Source organism: Ailuropoda melanoleuca, chromosome 8 (assembly GCF_002007445.2).
Source record: "Ailuropoda melanoleuca isolate Jingjing chromosome 8, ASM200744v2, whole genome shotgun sequence".
Lineage (NCBI taxonomy): Eukaryota > Metazoa > Chordata > Mammalia > Carnivora > Ursidae > Ailuropoda > Ailuropoda melanoleuca.
The window spans coordinates 104,913,634-104,936,928 of NC_048225.1; the positions used below are offsets into that span (position 1 = coordinate 104,913,634).

Sequence of the window (23,295 nt, forward strand, 5' to 3'; positions counted from 1 at the left end):
CCAAAGCTCCAGCTCACTTCCCTGCTTAGCGTATGGTTCCCTCTGCCCACTTTCTGCTAACTCCTATTCCCCTTGGCTTCTTCCCAGACTTCCCTAACCCCTCAAGACTGGGTTAGCTGTCTTTTCCACCTGCCCGCTCCTGTAGCCACCCTCCGTTCACCCCTATGGTCACCACGTTGACATTGCCTTGTCATTGACCTATCCCCCACCTTTTTAATACTGACTAGTACCTTGGGGTTTAGTGGGTGCTAGGCACCGAGATTTGTGCTGTATGTGCATTACCTCACTGACGTCTCCTAGCAATTGTAGGAAAGAGGTGTTAGTGCAGAGAAGGAAAGCAGGGCTCAGAGAGGGTACAGGATTCCCTAACATCGCAAGCGGAAGATCTGGGATCGGAACCCCGGGCTGGTCTGATGGCAAACTTTTTGTAGTCCACTGTACATTTCCAGGGCCTTACAGGGCTGAGCACAGGGAAGGCAGGTTGCAAGTACTCAATAAATCAGAGCTGTTCTAATTTTGACCCAACCAGAGGGCAAGCCTCTGCAGGGAAGGAATCTTACCCCACAGATGCTTGTGCCCCTCAGCATGGTACCCCGACTGGAGCGGGCTCAGTGTGCGGAAAGCAAGGACCCTGCACTGGCTTCTGGTCTGTGTCCCAGAGCACCACTCATTGTTTCTCAATAAATGACTGATGTGTGTTGTTATTAGTTTTGTTTTTTTTTAAATCACACATCTCTGTCTTTAAGAGCTGTTTTGTTTCTGGTCATGCTCTGGCCCCTTTCCAGAGGGGGGGGACTCCAGAGGGGGTGCAGAACCACTGAGGTTGCTTTCAGGTGAGACACACAGGAACCACCAACCACCTAAATAAACGTTCTCTTTATTTTACCAAATATAATTTATCAGTTACGTTGACATTTGTCAATTCAGTTATAGTAACTATAAATAATTCTCTTAAGACACAGTTCTGTAACTTTTGAAGGGTACAAGAGTAAACCAACGCTGCTCCTTGCAGCCAGGCCCAAAGTACATGCAGTTTGTGCAATCAGGGGAGAAGAAAAGAATCTTCCACAAAAGTCCACTTCTTTTTCTTTCCCGCACACCCTGTGGTCCTCCCTCTGCGCACGCACTCGGGGCTTGGGGCATGCCCACCTTTCTGCTTTTTCGGCAAAGGAGGAGGCTCCAGGGTCTCCAGGGTGGCCTGGCTGAACTCCAGAGACGAGGAAGAGGTGAGAGACTGGGGCAGGGGTGACAGGAGAACACAGGGGCACAGCCTCAGCGGTGGAGGAGCTGGTTTTGGTGCCTGTACAAGAACAGTGTGTGTGCAGATGTGTTCAGAGGTGGCGGGCAGGCCAAAAGAGGGCCTGAGGGAAGCATGGAAACAAGCCTGGGCTGGTGTTAATGAGCTCTGCCAGCCCCAGCCTCAGCTATATAGCCTCTACGATTCCTTCCAATTTGAAGACTCCAGAAGGTGGCGTGGGTGGAAATGGAGGGAAAGGAAAGACAGTCTCTGGAGGTACCGGCCAAGTTCTCAGGAGGAGGCATGGGGTCGGGAGGAGCCAGGGTCACTGCCTAGCTTGCCCCTGGAGGTGGGTCCTTTCTGCTACAGAGAGGAGGGCCGATGGGGAGGCCATGGATGGAGAGGCTAGGAGAAAACCTGCATCCGAACGTGCAGATTTGCACACACTCGAGTGTGGACAGATTTCCGATCTGATCAGAGCAACGGGTGGGGCGGATGCAGGGGCTCCAGTGTTTCCCAAAGCTTGTACGGGGCAGAGAAGAGCAGCAGCAGCCCGTGATGTCCAGCCTACCGGGTCTGAATCCTCTTTTGGGTGGCTGGTGAGGAGAGGTGGAGGGAAGGTGAGGAAGGGTAGTTCAGGGACACGGGCTGCTGGTGGAGTGAGAGGGCTGGGGGCTCTCGCTGGGGTCGGCACGGCACAGAGGTGAGATCATCGAGGGGCAGAACCCGGCCTGATGACCCAGACACGAACAGTTCTAGCAAGGACACTCACTCCGTCAGATGGCAAGGGGCACAAGGCCTTTGTATCTGGGGAACGAGGCGAGCTGAGGGCTGTCTCCCTGACCATTGGCACGGTACCTGCCACATGGTGGGTACCCAGTCACTACCGTTCGGCGGAAGCTTCACACCAGGCCCGCAAGAGCTCCTCTTGGGGACGCTGTGTATTTGCTGAATGGGTGAAGGAGGGCATGATGGATGAGGGCAGAAGCCGAGACAGAGGAACCCTGACCTCCACAGCGTGACGGCAGGAGCAATCTCAGGAAGTGACGGAGGCTAAGGTGACCACAGGAAATGTCCTCGGCAGCAGTGAAACGCCCCTGGTTGCCCTCCGCCTCCCAACCATGCTCCACGTACTCGCTCCCTGTCCCTCATCTCGGAACCCAACCCGCCAAGCTCTGGGAAAGGTAGTGTTGAGAGACAAGGAGACCTGAAGATTGAACAGAGATAAACAATCGGTCCTCTGGGCCCAGGGAGGATGTAGATCTTGGTAAACCTGTTGGTGGACATGGGTCCACAGAGAGACCAGGCCGCTGCTCATTTCTTCCTGGATGTGACGATCAATGGGAAAAAGATCAAAGGGCAGGGTTGGTGGTGTTTATCAGGCGACTGGGTCAGGGGTATGTGTATAGTTTGAATGGTTAGTCCACCTCACTCTTTTCGGGACAGAGGACCGAGGATAGGGCTAGGGTTCCAAGGGGCCAGGAGCAACTATCTCTCCTTACTAGAGCTTTGAAGTTGGTCCATTTCTAGAAAAAGAGTGTGTGTGTTTTAAGGGGATGGTGGAGGGGGGGAATGATATTTATCTCTCTGTTCAATCAAAAAGGAAAAAAAAAAAGAAGAGAGAAAACAGAAACAAACAGAAAAAACCAGAGCCCAATCACAAAGGGTTTCTCATTAGGGCCATGACTGAGTTTGCTGAAGTTAACCAATGTCCCCAGATCCCAGATGGAACCCCTGCCCCAACCCACCTCACCTGGAGGCACCTACCATGAAATTGCACTTGGTGATTGTCTCAAAAATCTACTTGTACTGCTTATCTCAGTCCATCTGTCCTGTCGGAATTCTTGCTATACAAACTTGGCTCAATGTATAAAAATTCCCATTGAAAATAATGAGAATTCGGTATCAAAGCGAAGTCCTAGAAAGAGGTGGGAGTGTGGAGTGGGGTGGGGGAAGGGGAACAAAAGAAAAAATTCGAACAGAAAGTGCAGGGGGTGGGGGGCAAGGCTGAGTGACCAGGCTAGTCCCCGACATCTGTGTCTCGGTCCCCAATGAGCCAGAGGACATGGAAGCTGAGGGCTAGGAGCCCAGTGCCAAGCAGATCCCCCAGAGCTGTCAAGTACGGGATGGAGAAGTTGTCCGGGTCCAGGCCCCGGCCCCACATCCAGTGCACCATCCAGTCTGCGATGTATAGGAGAATCAGCACCTGGGGAGACAGAAGGGCCCGGCCTATAGCCATCGCCTCTCTCCAGGGGGAGCCAGAGGCCACACGGTAGAGCAATTCACTGCATCCCCGGCCTTGGCGAGCCACAGTCCACTTGCGGGGATAGTTCATCTCGCCACCCCAGCCACCCCTTTACGCTCATCAACCGTGCAGTCACCGCCTGGGGCAGCCAATCAGCGCCCTGAGAGCTCTTCGTGGAGGAAGATGCTTCTACTGCCTGGACCTCCCCCCATCGGCATGACATTCTGCTCCCGAACTGATGAAACAGGGGACTTCCTCATCTAAGTCCTGCTTATTGCAGCACGTCAGCCCTCTTGCCTCGAATTCTGGGTCATCCTATTCTTGGGTCACTCCAGTGCCCACCACGTCGGCCTCTCCGGGAGCCTGGCAGGGGGCTGGGGCCTGGAGCTTGCTTTTCAAACAGGGATTTCTCCGTGGAGCCGAGCGGAATAAGGACAGTGTTTGAGGCTGCTACCGGCACAGCTGCCTGACTAACAGTTGATTATCCCAAGCTAGCTTCCTCCTGACCCCCCCCATTCTGCTGTTGTGGGCCCAGACAATGCAAGCCTCGTTTAACGTGAGCCCTGGCAAAATAGAATTACGAGTAAGTCAGCTGAATATAGAGCAGAGAGTGCATATCAACTCAAAAGACATTGTGGGGTATCTGCTGCTTGGATTTATCTGTGCCCTCGCTTCCCTTCCATGTCTACTGATCAAGAACGATCCCCATTAGACCTTTGCTAGTGGGCCCAGGACCAGTGGCACCAACAACAGCTGGAAGCTCGTTAGAAATGCAGAATCTCAGGGCTCCTGGGTGGCTTGGTCAGTTGGACCTCTGCCTCCGGCTCAGCTCATGATCCCGGGGTCCTGAGATCCAGCCCCATGTCGGGCTCCCTGCTCGGCGGGGAGTCTGCTTCTCCCTCTGCCTCTGCCCCTCCCCAGCTCATGCTCATGCTCTTTCTCGGTGTCTCTCTTTCTCTCAAATAAATGAATGAAGTCCTAAAAAAAAAAAAAAAAGGAAATGCAGAAGCTCAAGGCCCGTTCTCGATCTCTTAAATCAGAGTCTGCACTTTAGCAAGACTCACATACACTTTGAAGTTGGCAAAGCACTTGATCTGGAAAACCAGGGGAGAGCAGGCAGGCCTGCATCTTCTCTACACTCAGCACCACTCCGACACCTGGGCTCCCTAAATGACCGCATCTGTGTGAGAATGAAATGCTTTCTACCGGTAAATCTCCAACACAGTCATTTGGGAGGTGGGTTTTACTCTTGACTGTACTTTGCAAAAACTGTGGTATGTAAATTCTGCCCTAAGGGGCTCAGGTGCAGGAAATGGAGACCTTGGGGGATCCTGAAGCCAGAAGTGATAGCTAATTTTAGGCCAACTTGGTTGTTCTCCTGTCTTCCCTCCGAGGCCACCAGAGGTCATGGCTCCAGCACCCTTCATGCTGCCCCTTGCCTTGCACGCAGCTGCCTGGTGCTCCCGTGGCCTGCCCCTGGCCTGCGTGAGAGCCAGGCCCCCATCACTTTGCGCCCTTTCCAGCAGCTGCAAGAGAGTCCCAAATAGTGTGCCCAGGAGGACTTCGGGACATGCCCCAGGAAGCGCATGGCAGCAGCTGTCCCCTCATTCCAGCCTCGTTCCAGGGACACATGGCTGAGCGGAGGGAGCAAAGCGATCAGGAAGACCCTCTCCAGGGGGCTCAGTGCCCTGCTCTGGCCCTCCACAGGCCTAGAGAAGGCCGCAAAGGTGAGAGTGGGAGCCCAGGGCTAAGCCCCAGCCGCAGGCCCTTGGCATCCTTGCCCCGCTTCCCCCACCGAGTGCACTTAACTCCAACTTGCAGGGGAGTGTGGCTGTAGGGCAAGAGCATATGGAAGGTTCTCAGCCCAGCCTTCACTACGCTGTCCCAACACACAGACTAAGGTTTGGGGTGAGGGGCTGGAGGACGAGCGGTCACCCAGAGGGGCCTAGTTGAATGTAATTCTGTACATGTATAGGATAGAAGAATGCAGCCGTAACAAATCAGGGTGCTCTTCTCTGTGTGTTGATGTGGAATGAACTCTGAGATAAACGGTGCTGTGAAAACACAGGGTGTGGACAGTACTAGAGTACGCTACATATGTGTAGAAAAAAGGGAGGGAAACAAGAAAAATTATACGTTTGCTTGTATAAATATAGAAGCAGCTTGAAGGATATACAAGGAATGGACTACATGGGCGGCCGGGAGGAAGGTGCTGGGTGGCAGAAAGAGGGTGGGAAAGAAGAGCTTTCGCTGTGAATCTTTAAAAAGTTTTGAATGATGGGACTGTTACTACCACTCAAAAGTCAAGTCTACGAAAATTGACAATGTCTACTAGGGCGAGTGGGGCTCCAAGGGGAGCGCGTGAGGGGGGCTTGTGATGGGGGAACAGTTCTGTCTTGACGGTGGTGCTGGATGGACGGATCGACACAGGGGACAGAACCGCACAGAATTAAACACACACACACACACACACACACACACACACACACACACACGGGTGTGTATAAAGCCGGTGTAATCGGAGTAAGCCCCATGGATTGTTCCGATGCTGACTGGCTGGTTTGGTGATTGTACTGCGTTGTGTGAGACGTTAGCAGTGGGGGAAACTGGCTGAAGAGTACATGGGGCCTCTGTGTACATATTTTTTGCAACTTCTTGTGAATATAATTCCTCCAAAATAAGAAGTTGAAAAAAAACACGGGCCACCACTACAAGGGAGAGAGCGTGTTGTATCCGAGAATGGCAAGGCTGGACAGGATCGTCCAGGGGACCTAGTGTGGTGGTTTCGACACTTTTTCAATCTGCGAAACCCTTCATTCAAATGACATCTTCTAAGGAAGCCCCAGCATGCAAAGCAGCTGAGAGGAGCTCTGTGGCCAGGCCAGCGGGGATGGTACCCCAGGCCCGCCTGCTCAGCACCCTACAACCAGCCTACAAACCACCACCTCAGGGCCATTTCTCTCAATGGGCGAATGTATCTCGGAGGCTCAGAGGAGTAAAGCGACTGGGCCAGCGTCACACAGCATGTTAGTGACTCTGCTGGAATCATGGACTGTTCTCTGGAGCCCCTGTCTGGTGCTTCTTGGCCACCCAGTCCCAGAGGAAGGGGTGGCAGAGCATGCGGCAGGCCCTCCCCGAGCCCCTGCCCATCCATACCTGGAGCAGGCCCTCCCCGAGCCCCTGCCCGTCCGTACCTGCGGCAGGCCCTCCCCGAGCCCCTGCCCGTCCGTACCTGCGGCAGACCCTCCCCGAGCCCCTGCCCGTCCGTACCTGGGGCAGGCCCTCCCTGAGCCCCTGCCCGTCCGTACCTGCGGCAGGCCCTCCCCAAGCCCCTGCCCTTCCGTACCTGGAGCAGCGCGGCTGTCATGTAGAAGACGATGAAGATGAGTGTGAGCGTGGTGTGCCCGCCCTGCATACAGCTGATGGTATAGAGGAACACCAGGTGTCCTGGAGCCACAAGCAGGAAGAGGACTCGGGCCGAGCGAGAATTCACATCTGGGACCAGGGGACAGAGGGGGGCAGGAGTGAGGAAGAGGAGCCCTGGCCCCAGAAGGCCTTTTAGGCCGGTGGTGCCCCACTACAGTCCAGGACGGCGGGCGGCTGATGGTCTCTACCTTTCCACTCCAAGGTCCCCCGTCCCCATGGCATCCCCAGAAAGGACAGTCTTCCTGCCTGGGATCTGCTGTCTAGATAGCTGGTGCGGCCCAGCGGAGAGGGAGAAGCTGCCTAGCCAGGACCCAGCTGTTTCTGAAGAGAGTTCCCTCATTGTTGGCCCCCTCCCTCCAGGGCTGGAAAGGATCAGGAGGCTGGGACTCTGCCATTACCAGGACTGAAGAAGGTGGTACAAGGACTGGGGCAGCGGCGAGGGGCTTGCTCAGAGTTCTCCCCTGGCATCCCGTTCATGTGCAGGAAGGTGGAGATGCGGCTGGCCTGCACTGCCACTAGATTGCCCCCAACACCTGCGGAGAGACAGAAGCGCCGAGACGGCGTGTGGAGTGAGGAGTGGGGAGGGCCTGACACATTCACCAGTCCCCAGGACTGGTGCCCCTGGTGCTGGATCCAGGAACCAAGTTCAAGTGTCAGGTTTGAGCTCTGGACTCTGGTGCCTCTCCTAGGCACCGTGCTTGTTGTCATCTGCCCTCCCACCCCCGACCTCTTCCCTGCTCTGCTCAGCCTTCCTTGAGCTCTGAGCGGCTGACCTACAGACCATGTCACCCAGCTCCCTTGCTGGCCGCTTCTCATTGGGTCTGTTCCACAGGAGCCAACAGGACACACTCAGAGGGTGGAAGGAGAGCTCAGGTGTTTTTTTTTTCCTTATCCCTCTCTTTTTGGCAGTGGCTTACCCCTGTTGGGGGCAGAGAAGTGTTCTCTCTAGGCTCCTATAACATTATTTTCTCCCCTTGACCCTGGTGGATGAGGGCTTCCGGTTTTGCTCATCTCTGGATCCCTCCCCGCCTCCTCGCTCTGTGAGCAGCCCCTTGGTTCAAGACTGAACTGTCTGAGCCGGATGCTCTTGCTGCCGGAGTCCTGACTGATACAAAGGCCCCCACGTCCTCTTCTCCTGCCCCTCTCCTTTCCCCTGGCAGCTGATGCCAAGCCCTCACCGTTAATCACAGGCGTGAAGACAGCCATCCCTGCAAAGTTGGGGTCGGAGACAGTCTTGTCCAAGATGAGGCCTCCCACACTACACAGACAAAGACAACGTGACACAAAGATCACCGACAGGCTGTATTTCAGTATTTCAGTTCCAGGGGCTACAGGCCCATCTGGCCTTGGGGGGCAAGGGGCTCCCAGAGGTCCCTTGTCTCTTAGTCCTTGCCTCCTTTGCCAGAACCGGTTGCTGCTTATAACATTCAGACTTGGCACAGCGCCCCCCCAGAGCAAACTGGTGGCGTGGGGTCAGGCCCCCGCCTCCTGGACCTGCCCCTGGGCTGGCTAGAGGAGCCCAGGGAGAGCCGCTATTGCTCTGCCCCCTCGGTATTTATTTCCCCCTGTGGTCACAGCACTGGCTCTTCCTCAGGAACTACCTCTCTCAAACTCAGTCACTACGGTTCAGGCGACATTGCTGCAAGGGTGACCAGGCCCCAGCCCCATCCAACCAGAGCATCACACCCCTTAGGCCGCAGTGAGTCAGGGACAGCCATGTGACTGGATGACAGCCAGGGAAACTCTCTGGTGGAACCTTGTGGAACTGCGGAGAGACTTCTTCCTACCGGAATTAGTAGGGACTTGGAGCCACAGGCCACCACGGGGAAAAGCAGAGCTGAGAGATACAGAACACCAGAGCCCCAATGCTGTCACCGATGCCCCTGAATCCAGCTGCCTTTCTAGTGCCCTAATCCAGCGCATTCTGCTTTTCAAGGAAACCTGCGTCAGGTGGTTTCTGTCACATATAACAGAAGGGCATGGAGCTTTCTAGGCTCTGTACCACATTTCCTCTCTCTAGGGCTCAATAGGCAGTCTGCAGCGGGGTGAGAGGGGGGCGAGGGTGTGTCCTGAGGGCCGGGGCCTACCTGCTGATGGCCATGGCAATGATGACAGGCTCCCAGCCCGAGTACAACACCTCCCTTGTGGCTGGGCTCCGCCGGGCCAGCACCACCCAGACAGGCAGCAGGGCCACGAAGAAGGCACACACCAGGGGGTAGATGTATTGCCAGTCATCTGAGAGAGGCAGAGACGGGGTAGGGAGGTGAGCACTGCGGCTCCCTGCTCAGGCTGCCTGTGGCTCGGCCCGCCAACGCCATTCTAGGTGCCTGGAAACACATGACCTCATTGACCCTCACTGCAAGCCCAGCAGAAAGGGAGAGCCAGCCTTGTCCAGGTAGATGAGGAAACCAAGCAGAGAGCTCCCCAGGCCTGGGGCTAATTAGCGGCAGAGACTAATGTGTCCTTGCTTGGAGCCCCAGAAATCACTGTCTCCCCTCCCCTTCTCCATGCTGTGAGCAGATCCCAGGCTTCTCTCCTTCAGCCTTTCCCCTTTACTCCTCCAAGGCAAGTAGGAGTCTGCAGGACTAGGCAGGAATATATTTCTCAGATACTTTCCCCTGTGCCTCTGCTGCCTGCGTGACTTTGAAGAGTACTTAGCCTCACGCCTCCTAGCTGGGGGTGTGGGTGGGGGGTGGGTAGTACAACATTGTGCTCCAACCAGATGGTTAAGAACATAGAGGAAATCCTTACACATTTGCAAACCCACTGCCCTCTCTCCCAGTCCCACCCGGGGGTCCACCCTGGTCACGCCCTCAGTGGCCTCAGCCTCACCCCGCTCCAGGTAGAGTCCCCAGCTGATGCCTGAGAGCAGTGCCAAGGTGATGAGGTCACCCAGGCTGGCGGCAATGGGCGTGGCCACGTTGTCTGGGTTGATTCCAATCTTTCGAGAGCCAATGATGACTCCGATCATGATCATACCTGGGGAGGAAGCAGAGGGGCCGGGCAGGGGAGAACAGATAGAGGGGTATCAACAAACGAAAGGAGAGACTGGAGGTGCCAGGCCCAGCTGACACCTCTGGGGCAGCCCTCCCTACTTCCTTGCCCCTCCCTTCCTTCCTTACCCAGTACCAGGGAGGCGATGAAGGCCGTGGCCACGCTGCTGGCACAGAGCAGGAATGCGTGCGGGATACTGAAGTGGCCGTCAGGGATCCAGCCAAAGACCACGGCTGCGATGGACGCCAGGAAGCCCACAACCGTGGCCTGCACCTGATGCGGGAGTGGTAACTCAGAGAGCCTGGGGGCAGGGGCTTTCCTAGCACGGGTCGCCCCAGCGCTTGGCCAGCCCTCTTCCTGACTCTTAGCAGCCCCAGGAGGCAGGCTGGGCTGGACTGTGCAATCCTCTCAGGCTGGAATGATGTCTTTATTTATTTAGTTTCACACCAGACACTCATCCTGGGCAGTGCACCCCGCAGGAACCCAGGACATGTTACTGGCTGAAGGAGCCAGTCATCCCCTCTGGGGACTGGGGTGAGAATCCGCAGAGCCTGAGCCCTCAGTCAGGAGACAAGGCCTGGGACTCAAGGGGGAAGACGCCCAGTCTGGACCCTGTGTCACCTCACACGGAGATGGGACAACACTGATCGAGGACAGTCCAGCATTCTGAGTCTGCTTTGCGGGAACTTGAGCCCAGTGGACCCCTGCGAGTAGAGAACTGACACGGGACCTGCTGGGGGCCTTCCCTGTCTTGGCTGCTTGCCTGGGAAACTTGGTTACCTCCTCGAGCTGCTTCGGGAGAGGCCAGCTCAGCGGGATGCTGGCGCCTTGCTCACAAGCTGGCTGGAGCTGAACTCAGTCTTTCAGATTCCTGACTAAGGGGGAAGCTTAGCCCACCCTCCCTAGTCTCTGCTTTCTTACCTGGATGAGGGCCATGTTCCCAGTGATCATCCGCCAGAGTTCCTTGGGCGTGTCCATGTGCCCGATGTTGGCCTGGGAGAGGGAGGGCAAGGGGCTGGAGCTCCAGGCTGGAAAAGGCCTGCAGCTCTGTCTGTTAGGACCCTGCGTGGACCAGGAGGCAGTGCATGGGCTCTAAGATGCTGGGACCAGGGCATAACCCCCAGGGAAAGTGGAGCAGCCTCAAGGAGGCCAGGAGAAGGAAGGAGCTAAAGAGCCTGAACTCCTGTAGCTGGGTGGGGGCGGAAAGGGGGCTCCCAAGGCAGCCCCCTCTCTTCTCTTCTTCTCAGGACAGCTGCCGAGCAGAGGCAGATTCCGTCCTGTGCACTGCTCATCTGGGAAGCCCCTTCCCGCATGGGTCAAAAGGACCCGATCCCCAGCTCTGAAGTCAGCTTGCCCTTGGGCAGGAAAGGTCAGCTGCTGGTGCGGGACTGAGGCTGCAAAAGGGTTTGGGAAGAACGAGGTGGCATGGGAGGAGGCCAGAAGTCAGGCCAGGTGGGGTGGGCTGGACTGGCTGCCACTCTCTCTGCTGCCTTCTCTAGACGTGTAGCCATGCGGGCCATCCCTGCCACCCGGGTCCCCTGGCCTCCTGAGTTTTATTGCTTCCCACCTCCCACCCCATGGCCCCGTGTGCAGTTCAGTCTCTGAACCCTTGTGGCCGATCTACGGGGCTGTGGGCAGGGGGAGGGATAAGCAGCCCCCTCTCTGTCTCTTCTCTTAATGATGAGCAAGCTGCTGTGAGGGAAAGGGAAGGGGATGCGTGGGAGGCTGGGAGGGCCTGGCTCTGCTCCTGCCCAGCTGCGGAGTAGGGCTGGAGATCAGAGGAGGCCCCCATCTGTGCAGGTGGAAGGACCAGCATGATGCTCGCCTGTCAAAGCTGCACAAACAGTCACGAGGCGGGTTGCAGAGCAGGGGGTGAGGCAAGAGTCCAGGCATGGCTGGGACATCCAGAAACCGAGCCTGGGAACCACTCTGGGCAGGGAGCCCTTGTCCGGGAGCAGGACACCCAGGCTGGGATCTCCCTACACCTTCCCACCGCAGCCTCACACTCCAGGCCTGGGTGCTTGGGAAAGGCCTGCGGTGAGCTCTCAGTCTGGCTCTGTGCTGGCCCGAGTCTGCTGGGTGCCCCATGTTTCCCCGCCAGGACACTTACTGCAGTGGACAGCCTCGACGCCAGGGTCATTTCCAGGTTCCCCTTAAGCCCCAGCAGCGCAGGCACCAGGATGAAGACCTCTGTCACCTTCTGGAAGACTTCCCAGTGCTACAAGGTGAAAACAGAACCCAGGAATTTCAGTGCCCCAAATGGCTGGCATCAAGTTGAACAGATAGTCTGGGATCAGGGGCTTGAGGAGGAAACGGAATCTGCAGGGCGTGAGCACGCCGGCCGCCTTTCCTCCAAGAACCCTGGACCCAAACCAAGACCACGGTGCTCCAACAACACAGCCCCTCCCCTTCCTGCCACCCAGAAATGGGGAGACATGGAGGGGCTCTTCTAGGCAGGAGACCCCAGCCTGGCTCCACTCCCTCTGCCTGCTTTCTGGAGCCGAGGGACAGAAGGGGAGGGCCCACACGGCTGTCACCACAGGCTGGCTTACACCCCAGAACTCCTTCGTGATCCTCCCTCAAATAGCAATCCCCAACCTCTTTGCCTTCAGCCCAGTTTCTCCGTGGCCTCAACCTTGGGTGGTGTTGTCTCAGCTGTTGAGAGCTGGGCTCCATGGGGCTGGGGCCGAGGAGATTAGCGTTTGTTTGGTTTCTGTGTCCAAGGCCTTTGGGCCTCAGCCACAGCAACTGTCTTCTTCAATAGGCTCTGAACTAACACCAGGGCCCCCCAACCTCTGCGTGCTGGTCTGCAAGAGGCTTTTCACGCCTCCCCCTCAGTCCCTCAGCCCGCATACCGCCCCCAAGCTCTCGGTCAGGAAAGGCGAGTGTACCCCTGCGGGAAGAGCACTGGACTAGGAGTCAGGAGCCATGGGTTCTAGTCCCGGGCCTATCAGGCCTGGCTTTCCTGGCAGCTCCTTCAGCCAAGGGCTGTTCAGTGCCGACTTGCGCCAGGCCAAGCATGCTACACATTCTCATTCCAGCCGATCTACAGTCCCCTCAGGTATGGGCTGTTTTTATCCCTATTCTGTGAATGAGGAAAACGAGCTTCAGAGGGCACTGTGCTTGTCTGTGCTAAGGGGGAAAAACCAAGGAGCTGGGACTGGCTGTTCGAAAGCTACTTGAACTGCAAGTGAAACTGGAGACTTGCAAAAAGGCCTGGGATCGCGTCTCCCTGCCTGGTGCCGACTGCCACATGGGCTCCTTTATTTGTTTTTTATTTGTTTCAGGGAGGGAACACCTTTGGGTTTGGAGAGGGAGGAGGGGGCAGGCGGCCAGGCGGGCGCATGGAGGTTGATGGGGGGGTCATGGCCAGGAGGCAGAGCACTGTAGGTGGGAGAACACCGGACTGAGAGCCTTGGGTCTCCTACAGAGGCCATGGGGATGGGCCTCATGCTACCTCCCCAGCATCCTCCCCCACAGACCAGCGTGGGGACTTCAGACATACTACGAGGGCCTCAAGCTCCTGACTGTAAAATGTACAATCCAGGGGCCACATCAGAGGGTCCCCAGGGGACCTCAGACACACTACGAGGGCCTCAAGCTCCCAACTGTAAAATGTACAATTCAGGAGCCACGTTGGAGGGTCCCTAAAGGCAGTTCCAGCATTGACACCCCATAGTTAAGAAGGAGGACGGCTACAAATTAAACCCACAATGAGATATATCCCCTTATACCCATCAGGATGGCTACTACAAAGATACTCCAGAAAGTGGGGCGCCTGCGTGGCTCAGTCGTGAAGCATCCGCCTTCGGCTCAGGTCATGATCCCAGGGTCCTGGGATCGAGCCCCGCATCGGGCTCCCTGCTCAGCGAGAAGCCTGCTTCTCCCTCTCCCACTCCCCCTGCTTGTGTTCCCTGTCTCGCTGTCTCTCTCTCTGTCAAATAAATAAATAAAAATCTTAAAAAAAAAAAAGATACCCAGAAAGTAACAAGTGTCAGCAAGGGTGTGGAGAAACCAGAACGCTTGTACTGCTGGTGAGACGGGGAATGCAGCACCGTCTACGGAAGACCATAGCGAGGGGCCCCCCAAATTAAACATAGAACTACCATATGATCCAGCAATCTCACTGCTGGCTATATATCCCAAAGAAGTGAGGGCAGAGTCTTTAAGAGGTATTTGCTCAGCCACATTCCCAACAGCATTATTCACAATAGCTGAGAGGTATGCACAACCGAGGTGTCCATGACGGATGCATGGAGACGCAAAACGTGGGACATGCGTCCGATGGAATAGTAGTCACCCTTCAAAAGGAAGGGTATTCTGACCTGTGCTACAACATGGATAAACCTTAACGACCTTATACTAAAGTGAAAGAAGCCAGTCACAAGAAGACCAATACTGTATGATTCCACTTATATAAGGCATCTAAAGTCATTGAATTCACAGAAATAAAAAGTAGATTGGTCAGTTGCCAGGGGCTGGAAGGGGATTTAGCATTCCGAGTCTCAGTTTTGCAAGATGAAAAGTTCCGGAGATCTGTTTCACAACAATGTGAATATACTTAACACTACTGAGCTGTACATTTAAAATTGGGTAAGGTGATAAACTTTGTTTTGTTTTTTTTTTCAACAACAACAATAATAATCATAATCATAATAGAGATGAGTAAGGAGTATCAGAGGGGGCTGGGGCTAGGGCCACAGACCTGGGGAGGCTGGACACCAGGAAGGCCTATAAGGTAAGGCCTATTCCTGTCAGAATGCGTTTTGTGGGTGTGTGTGCATGTGTGGTGGGGAGAAGTTTACCAGGACCCTGGGGGAAGGTCAGATCTCCTTAGGGCTAGAGCATAAGCTTGCCTGAGCTCCTGGTCTGGGCCCTCACAGGTGGAGGGCCTAGGACTCTCTTTAGGGGAGCCCCTCTCTAAGACTAAAGATGGGAAAGAATCCCCCTGCCCTGCTCCCTGTCCCCCAGCAACAGTTGCTGAGCTTGGAGGTGCCCGCAGGAAAAGCCAGCCCCTTGCAAACGCTGGAGGGATGCAAATCCCTTCTCACTCCCGGGGTCCCCAAGAGAAGGCAGCCCCAGTGAGCTAGTAGGCTGGTGCCTACGACTGGGGTTCTAGTTCTCTGCAGGCCTGGCCACACTGGGCTTTGGGTCATCCTTTCTCACCTAAACTGGACAAACAGCTCCAGAGAGGGGAAGAATTCCCCTCCGCTCCCCTCCCCTCACGAGGGTGGCTGACTGGCGACTTTCGACTTTCGAAGCTTCTCTCAGAGCACAGCCTCATATCCCCTCCTCACCGCAGACCATCCGGCCCTCCCAGCTTCCAAGCTTTCATCTGTGTGCGGAGCTTGGCCCTCCCGCCAGGCATATGTAATGTATATGGGCTGGCGGAATAAAGGAGCCTGGAAAGAAATACGTTAAGGGTGTGCATGGAATACGGTCTAAATTGTTTGTGAGGAACATTGTTTGTCTTTGTGATTATTTAAGAAAAAAATGTAGGAAGCGCAGCTAAGCCCCTCTGGCTGCCCCCATCACACTCCCAAAGCCCTCGGTCTCCCAGCACACACGCAAGCAGGACCTAGAAGGTATAGGGTTTCAGTAGTGATGAGCTGAAGGACAGACAGGCGAGGAGAAGAAGCCGCCACAATACCAGCCCCTGTGCAGAAGTCTTCCCAGCCCACACAGAAGGCAGCCTGGGATCTCACACCACCTGACCACCAGCCCAGCAAAACCCTGAGCTGGAGCCTGGGTCAGAGTAGCCAATTCCTACACACATACTTTCTTCACCCACAGAACCTTCTCAAAGAGGCAGCTCAGGCTGGGGGAGGGGGGGCAGGGTGGAGACACATACACATACACACACACACGCACACACACATACACGCACACACACGGCTCTGGGAGGACAGGGCCCCCAGAGGCCCGGGAGGTGGAACCAGCTTAGGGGGCAGGGCAGCCCCGAGTTGGGCGGGTAGAAGGTGGCAGGGGCAGACAGTGAGTGTCTCTCTTTCTTCCTTTGGCCTAATTCAGGCCCATCCTGTTCACCCTGGCTGGGAGTGCCTGCCTGCCCCTGAAGTCCAACCTGTCAGCCAAGCGCGCACCCACGCCTTCCTGCTCGCTGGGGACAGAACAGGCCATGTTCCAGGAAGAGCTGCCCCACTTGGCAGGGGGAGGGGTGTCCACACACAGCACTGCTTTTCAGAAACGCAGCTCCTCTTCCCTGTCTTTCTCCGTCCTTGACAGGGGGTGGGGTTGGGGGCTCACTGGGCTCTGCTATCCGGGGCTGAGAAATGAGACAGCTGCCCCCACACCCCAAAATAATCCTGGTTCAAAGCAATCACCCTAAAAAATCTCATACCTCAGCAGCCCAGCCGGTACCTCTTCCCCATACTTCCCTCTTGCCTCTTCTGCCCTCTTGCCTCTTCCATCCCTTACCTCCTCCAGCCCCATATACTGACTCCCGCCTGCTTTTGAGTATTCTGCCCTGAGCTCCCCTCCCCCTCCAGGACGGTAGAAGCAGGCAGGAAAGTCACAGCCAGGAAGAGCTGGAATCAAGAACAGTAAGAAGAGGAAAATCCCTAGAGGTAAGCTCTGAGCCCCAGGCTGGGGGAGGACCCCAGGAGGTGAGCTGGAGTTGCCCGTTTGGGGTGAGGGATGAGGAGTGAGTCAGATCACCTGTCTGAGGCTTTCCCCCTCTGCAGGCATCCCAGGTGTCCAAGGACGAGAGGGCAGTGCCTGGGTATTCAGGGCTGTACAAAGTGTGAGAAAGGACGGGGTCAAGGAGGATGGGATCCGAGCGTCCCGCCGAGGAATGGAGTGCCAGCAGCCCTGGGAGCAGGCCAGCCAGGGAGGAATGATTCTTTCCCCTCCCCTTTCATCTCGGTAGACTCTTCCATATACACAGCAGGGCAGAGAAGCCAGGGGAGGAGGTATCTGGGCGAAGGGGTTGTCTCCTTTCCTTGGCATCCCCAGCAAGTGAGTAGTGAGTTAAAATAAGGACCAGTCTTAACACAGCTGGGAATTCCAGGGAAGGCTGGTCCACCGCCTCCTGTTTCCCCTGTCCGTCCAAAGGCTGACAGCAAAGGGGAGTGAGAAACCCGCAATAGCCTAGGACCAGACTCGGGGGCGGGGCCCAGAGCACCTGTGGCAGACCCATACCTGCCCACACTCAACCTCCCCCAGTCCCATCCGGGGGCCCAATCCCGCTTTCCTTCCTAAACATCATAGGAACTTGCGGCCACGGTGGGACGGTGGAGCAGATGGCAGTCCATTTATTCTTTTTCTACTTTTGGCCAGTACACCAGCCCCTTATCTCCCTGCAGAGGCTGGCTGTGCACGTTGACTGGGCGGGAGGGCAGATAAGAGGCAACAGAAATGACCTTCCAGATGGAGACTGAGTCTTCTGCAGTAGGAGGGAAAGATGGGGGGCCTTGGACCAAGGAGACATTGGCACCAACTCGGACTTCTGCTCCTCTGCTCTGAGACTCTGGGGACTCTCTATAGCTATCTCCTCCAGATGGCCCTGGTCTCTTAGGCACTCCCAGATTCTGTCCCACCGAAGGTCAGCTTAGCTTATGAAGGGGAATGCAAGTGTGAATCCCTAGAAATCATCCTGCTCTTCCTGAATCTGAGATGTCAGCCACCCCTCCCCCCGGTCTTTGCTTCCCTGGATGTGGAATAAGAATCTCCCTGTGGTCCCATGTCCCGGGCTTTCTGCGCCCTCCTCCTATCCTGATATCACTGTAGCCATCTGCAAGGCCTGCTTCAAGCCAGCTGTGGCAGCAAGGCTGGGGGAGGGGGACAAGGACAGACCAGCCATTGTCATCCACATCCAACGGACCCTAGCTCTGGGGTAAGCATAAGTGCCACACCGAGGGCAACTGCTGGCCTTCTGTGGGCATGTTGGGCAGGCTCCAAAGGTCCCTACCGATGTCTCAGGCTCATGGGTGCGGGGTGGGGGTGGGGCAAGATGTCAGAAGCCTCTTCCAGCTCTGGAATTCTCGGAGTATGTGGAAGTGGGGTGGGAGTGGGGAACTGCTAAGAACCTTTGTTCTTGTTCACTTCAGAATATAACTCCAATTGTTCCAGATTCTGATCCACCCTGTTCTTCGAGGGAAGACACAGACAGCAGACTGCTCCCTAAGTCTTTAACCAACTGGTGAACCGTGGACATGGCATAGGCCATAGAGGTTAACGGCGTGGGCTCTGAGTCAAGATGACTGGGGACAATTAGCTAATCCCTCTAAGCCAAAGGTTCCCTATTTACAAAATGGAGATGATCATGGTTTCCCCCTCATGGGCCTACCTCCAGAAGGGCCCAACAAATGCGCCCCATTACTGTTACTAGTATCCAGAAAATAAAACAACTGGAACCTGGTTCTATATTCCTTTGTAAGTACCAAACCAGAACTCAAAATCTCTTAAGAATGAGAATCAAGGCCATAGGAAAGGCTACCCAGTCTTATTTCTCCTCCTGCCACTAGCCCCCGTCATTGCCCTAGGAGGTGAAGCAACCACTAGGTGGAGGAATCCCAACCCTGTCTTCCCAGCTGCAGCCTGGCTTCCCAATCTCCATGAGGAACAACCCTGAAGACAGTAGGTTAGGGGAGAGGGAAGGCAGTACGAAGCACTCTGGCATAACATAAACACCATCCTCATTAGCAACAGGCTTCTCCTAAGGGCTCAAGTCGAAGTGGTCCAGGTGGACACCGTTGACGGAACCACCCAGAACCAACCACCCTCAGTTCCCTGGGACACCGGCAGAGTGACCTCCATCCACCAGCAGGCCGCTCTGCATCACTGCATGCCTCCTTTGTAGGGTTGGCTTGCCACTGGGGAAGGGATGCTGAGTTCCATGGCCCCCCTGAGAGATTTCACGGTTAGGGACAAACTGGGTCCCTGGGGCCAAGGCCAGATCTCCTTTGGTCTTTGTGTTTCTCCAAGTACCTGGGACAGAGCTCAGCACTCGCAGGAATTTGATACCAGCTAATGATTAACTCTGATAAGCCTAGCGCCTTAGGGGAAACTCCACTGGGCTTCCTGCACTTCAAAAGCTTTTCGCTGGAAATAAGACTGGAATGATCTCTTGGACCTGAAGGTTCTGGGTGAGTCCTAAACTGCAGTATGTTACATAGCATATCCCTGGCTCTAGCTTCCAGGTGCTGCCAATTCCCATCCTTAACGCTACCCAGCAGCCCCACAAAGAGCCTTCTTTGCCCAGGGCACATTCATGAAAGACAGGTAAGAAGCGAAGAGGAGAGAGAGTTCTGCCCAGGCCTGGTTACATTCTGTCCCCATTTACACCACATAATTAGCACTTTCAGGTCTTGCCATGCCAACCTCCCCCCACTCTACTTCCTGCCCAAATCATGCATCAGATAGCATGTGCCCACCCCCGTTCCCCAAGGAGATCGTGCCAAGGTTACAGGCAGATAAGCAACACAGAATGCCTTTAAGAACCTTCCCACTTAATTTGAGACCCTCTTGGCAGCCGAACAAATTCCTGCCCAGCAGGGGGATGGAGGGGAGACTCGAAACTGAGCTTTCTACTGTGGGTATCCTTGAAACCCCAAGTGAAGGGAAAAGAAAGCAAAAAGAGGAGTCCCATCTAAATGTCTCCCCTACGGAGCTGGGCTCAGGAGGAATGCCAGGGAGGGGTGGCAGGCAACAACCTCGTTCCCTCTCTCCTCCTCCAAGCCTGAGCTCTGGAACAAATTCTCCCTCTGTTAAGCAATGCTGCCCTGACCACCTTCTCAGGGCTATTGGGCTTCCTCGAGGCTTCTGTAGAAAATAACTAGACCAAGAAGAAATCGAGGATGGGATCCAAAGGGAAACTGTTCTAGGAAGCAGCAGCTGCTTCTCACAGAAAGGTGGAGAGAAAGCTCCAAGAGTCAGTTTCCCAGGAGGAAAAGGTAGCCCCGGGCTCACAGTCAAGAACTGCCCTACCCAGGTCCTACCTGCACGATGTCCAGCACCATGCCAGCAGCCACAGTCCCAAAGCCTGCCAGGAGGAAGGGGAACAGCACTTGCAGCCCGATGGAAAAGGAGGTCTCCTTGAGCGGGGAGGGCGGTGCAGGGCCCCGGTCGCTGCTGACGTCATCACTTTCATTGCTCTGGCTCCCGTTCTCCAGCAGGGCGTCCTCCTCCCGGACCCCCTTGGCGTTGGCCCGGGACTCGATCACCACCACCTCCACCCCAGCCCCATCAGGCCCCAGGAACTCTGAGGTCCCAGCCAAGGGCTCTCGCCCGGGGCCATCCGAAGAGCAGGTTGAGGGAGTAGGGCCAGTCCCGTTGAGCTGGTGGGCTTCCTTCGGCTCTGGCTTAGAGGACATGACGGGAAGGGAGCGGGGAAGGGGGAACTTTCCTTTCTCTCTCTCTCTCTTTTTTTTTTTTTCTTTTTTCTTTCTCTCTCCCTAAGTCGGGAAAGCACTTAGTCTTGGGGTGAACCCAGGCTCGGGCACCGCGGGACCTCTTCCCACGGTTCTCCACTCCTACCAGGCGCTGCGAACACTGATTCACTGACAGGCAGCCCCATCAAGCACTGAAGCTGCGAGCTCGAAGGAAGCAAGAAACTCCCCACCAGACCCTGCAGCCAGCCACTAGGGGTGCAGATGCCAGACTCCGCTGGCCAGCGCGGTGCTGGGGGGAAATTTCTCTGGCCTCTTATCTTCTTTGGTTCTGAGCAGCAGGATCCTCAGCACAGGGGGCATCCAGAGTAAAAGAGCCCGGCCAAGTCTGGGGCACCCTCTGAAGTGGCCCCTCTTTCATGAAAAGTAGCCTGAGTTCAAATCCTCCAGAAGGCAGCCTTGCCCTAGGGCTGTGGCTCCGTCCAGCGCCTCTGGCTGGGCTCCTTCAGCTCCTTTAGCTTCCCGCAGCTCCTTGGGCTCTGCTGGTCCCAGCGCACTGTCTGCGTCCTTCCCCTTTCCTCCAGAGATTTCCTTCCTTCCTGGGAAGACCTTGTCCCGCCCCAAATCCCTGGTCCTTCAAGTCACGAGAATCTGCGTGAAACACCTGATGCGGGAAGGAAGAAGACAAAAAAGGGAATGTTACGACATGGCCAAGGACAGCTCCTACCGGGACAACTTTCCCACAAGGCAGGCGTGTAACAGGTTTGCTCATTTCCTCCTTTTCACTAAAACTACCCATTCCTGCCCTGTGACCTCTGGGGCCCAGCAGGCCCTATCCCTGCCGTCCTCCCAACCAGCAGCCCACCGCCCCACAGGGATCACTGCTGTGGTCAACAGCAGCGAGATGTGGCCGGCCTGGGGATTGGGATGATGTGGCACAGGACACCTTGACATTGTCTTCTCAGCGACCAGGGGTGGACAGGGATGTCCTGGGGGAGATCCCTTCTTGAATGCTCATTTAAAAACCCAGGATTATTTAAGTGTGGTCTCCCAGTGGGGTCAGTTACAAGTTCAGTCACAAGCTCCCTGCCACACAGGAGACTCCACTGTAGAAAGTGATTGTTTACAGTCACAAGACAGCTGTGCAAGACAAATAAACAGGGAGAATCTGGTCATTAAATGAAAGTCTCCAGATCCCCAAACGCCCTAGCCCCTGAGAGGGGGAAAAAAAAAAAACCAAGGAGGACTCCCTGGGCAATGGGGCAAGGCTGCCAGACCAAGGCCAAGAGCCAGAGGCCTACCCACTCCTGCCCTTGAGAGTCAGCAGTGTTACAAAAAGCTCAGACGCTGACTGGGATCCAGGCTTCTGTGTCTACTTCTCTCCCCCTGCTCTTGGCTCCATGGGTTTGTCAGATAGCACAAGAGAGTTATCTCAGTTTGAGGGGGAAGAGGGTAAAACTATTGGTTATTATGTGCACATTTCAGTTCCCTAGGTTCACCCTGTTCCCCAGGGTTACTGAGAGTTGGATATAGTGGAATTCTAAAAAACAAAAACAAAAGCAGCAACTAAAAAAAAAAAAAAAAAAAAAAAAAAAAAAAAAAAAAAAAAAAAAAACACAAAAAGCAAANCATAAGCCAAAATGCACTTGCTCCCAAACGCAAGCATCTAGCTGCAATGTCCCCACGTTTCTTGTTTAAGGAATCCCCAGGCCCTGATCCCACTCTATCTCATTTCACCAAAATAGTTCTTAGAAGGAAAAAAAAAGTTTAAAGAGAATTTCCCTAGGTAGGATGAACAAGTATTTAAGTATTCCAGACACACACAATTAGTCAACTCCAGTTTGGGAAAGGGTGATTCAAACTCCAGTAACTGACCCATGGGAATTATTTTCTCTTTCTATGGCCTCGAGTCACACATCCAAATTCCCTTTTCCAATCTCCTCAAACACAGTCCTGCGGTTCCCTCAAACACCCTCACTAGAGATCCAGAAATTGCCCTCAGGGCAGGAGAGAGTCCACTGCCCCAATGCCAGCAGCGTCTGCTAGAACTTGACCCTCCCTCCTCCTCCTGTCTTCCTGGCAGGCCACCTAAACTGAAAGGGGGCTCGCAGGAAGAGAAGCCAGCCCCTCGCCCCACTCCTTCCAGTAAAGAGACTTCGGACGGGCCTAAGGCCCTCGGATGAAAGAAGCAAAAGTGAACCAGGATGCCCTGAGGCGGGAACAAAAAAGACCCGTTTTAGTATCTGCAAACCCGGGGGGCGGGGGAGAAGTAACTGGGTGGCCTCCCCCGCCCCTCCCGCATTCAGGCTCAGCAAATGCGCTGAGCGCCAGGGCGCCCGCCCTCCGCCACCCACCGCCCCAGACCCAACAGGACTGACCTGCCTCTCGCTTGGGAGGAAGGGGGGCGCCTGGCGAGTGGCAGCAGGGACCCGTGGTCTCGGGGGGTGCAGGGTTCCCCCTCTTCTCATCACTCCTCCTCGGCAGTTCTCCTCGGCCCCCGGCGTGTCCCCCCCCGCACCCCCGGCCTAGGCGAGCGTCCAGCCGCGACACCCGGCTCGCTACATTTCGCCTCTGCGTTACAGCGAGGCCGCCGCTCCGCTTCCACGAGGGGTAGGTGGCCGGGGAGGGCAGGATATACCGCCTCGGGCCCGGGCGGGGGGACCCGGACGGGGGACCGCGGGGCTGAACTCACTCGCCCCCAATCGCTTCTTGCCCGCGGACTTGGGCCCGACTGGTTGGCTGCTAATGGCAAACGTGATCTGGGGCAGACTGGGTGGCACCCCCCCTCCATCAAAAATAGGTTCGGGATGGACAACGGCAGTAGCCAATAGGGGGCCGGGGAGGGGGAGGGCTCAGTCTCTGCCCCGCCCCTTTCCTTCGCTTTGTGCCCCGGAGGCGGGGCGCCGGGGAAACGCAAGTGCGAGGAGTGACGGGAGCTGCGGGCCGGCGGACGGTGCCGCGAGTTCGCGGGTCCCCTGGCACCGCGGCCGGCGGCCCGAGGTTCCCGCTGCCTGGCGCTCGCGGCGCACGGCCAGCCCCTCCGGAGG

At 55.9% G+C, this 23,295-nt stretch overlaps 1 protein-coding gene across 1 annotated transcript; it reads right to left on the bottom strand.

Annotated features, from left to right (window-relative positions):
• Window positions 1–1,313: 1,313 nt before the first annotated feature.
• SLC41A1 (solute carrier family 41 member 1) lies at window positions 1,314–23,018 on the bottom strand. Its single transcript, XM_002928431.4, has 11 exons — window positions 22,627–23,018; window positions 19,859–20,912; window positions 12,013–12,120; window positions 10,824–10,895; window positions 10,031–10,175; window positions 9,741–9,887; window positions 8,996–9,143; window positions 8,087–8,166; window positions 7,307–7,441; window positions 6,829–6,977; window positions 1,314–3,443 (listed from the first exon to the last, which is right to left on the bottom strand). Exons 2-11 carry the CDS (start codon window positions 20,231–20,233, stop codon window positions 3,258–3,260), a joined length of 1,545 nt encoding a protein of 514 aa, XP_002928477.1. The 5' UTR covers window positions 20,234–20,912; window positions 22,627–23,018; the 3' UTR covers window positions 1,314–3,257.
• Between the last annotated feature and the right edge of the window lie 277 nt (window positions 23,019–23,295).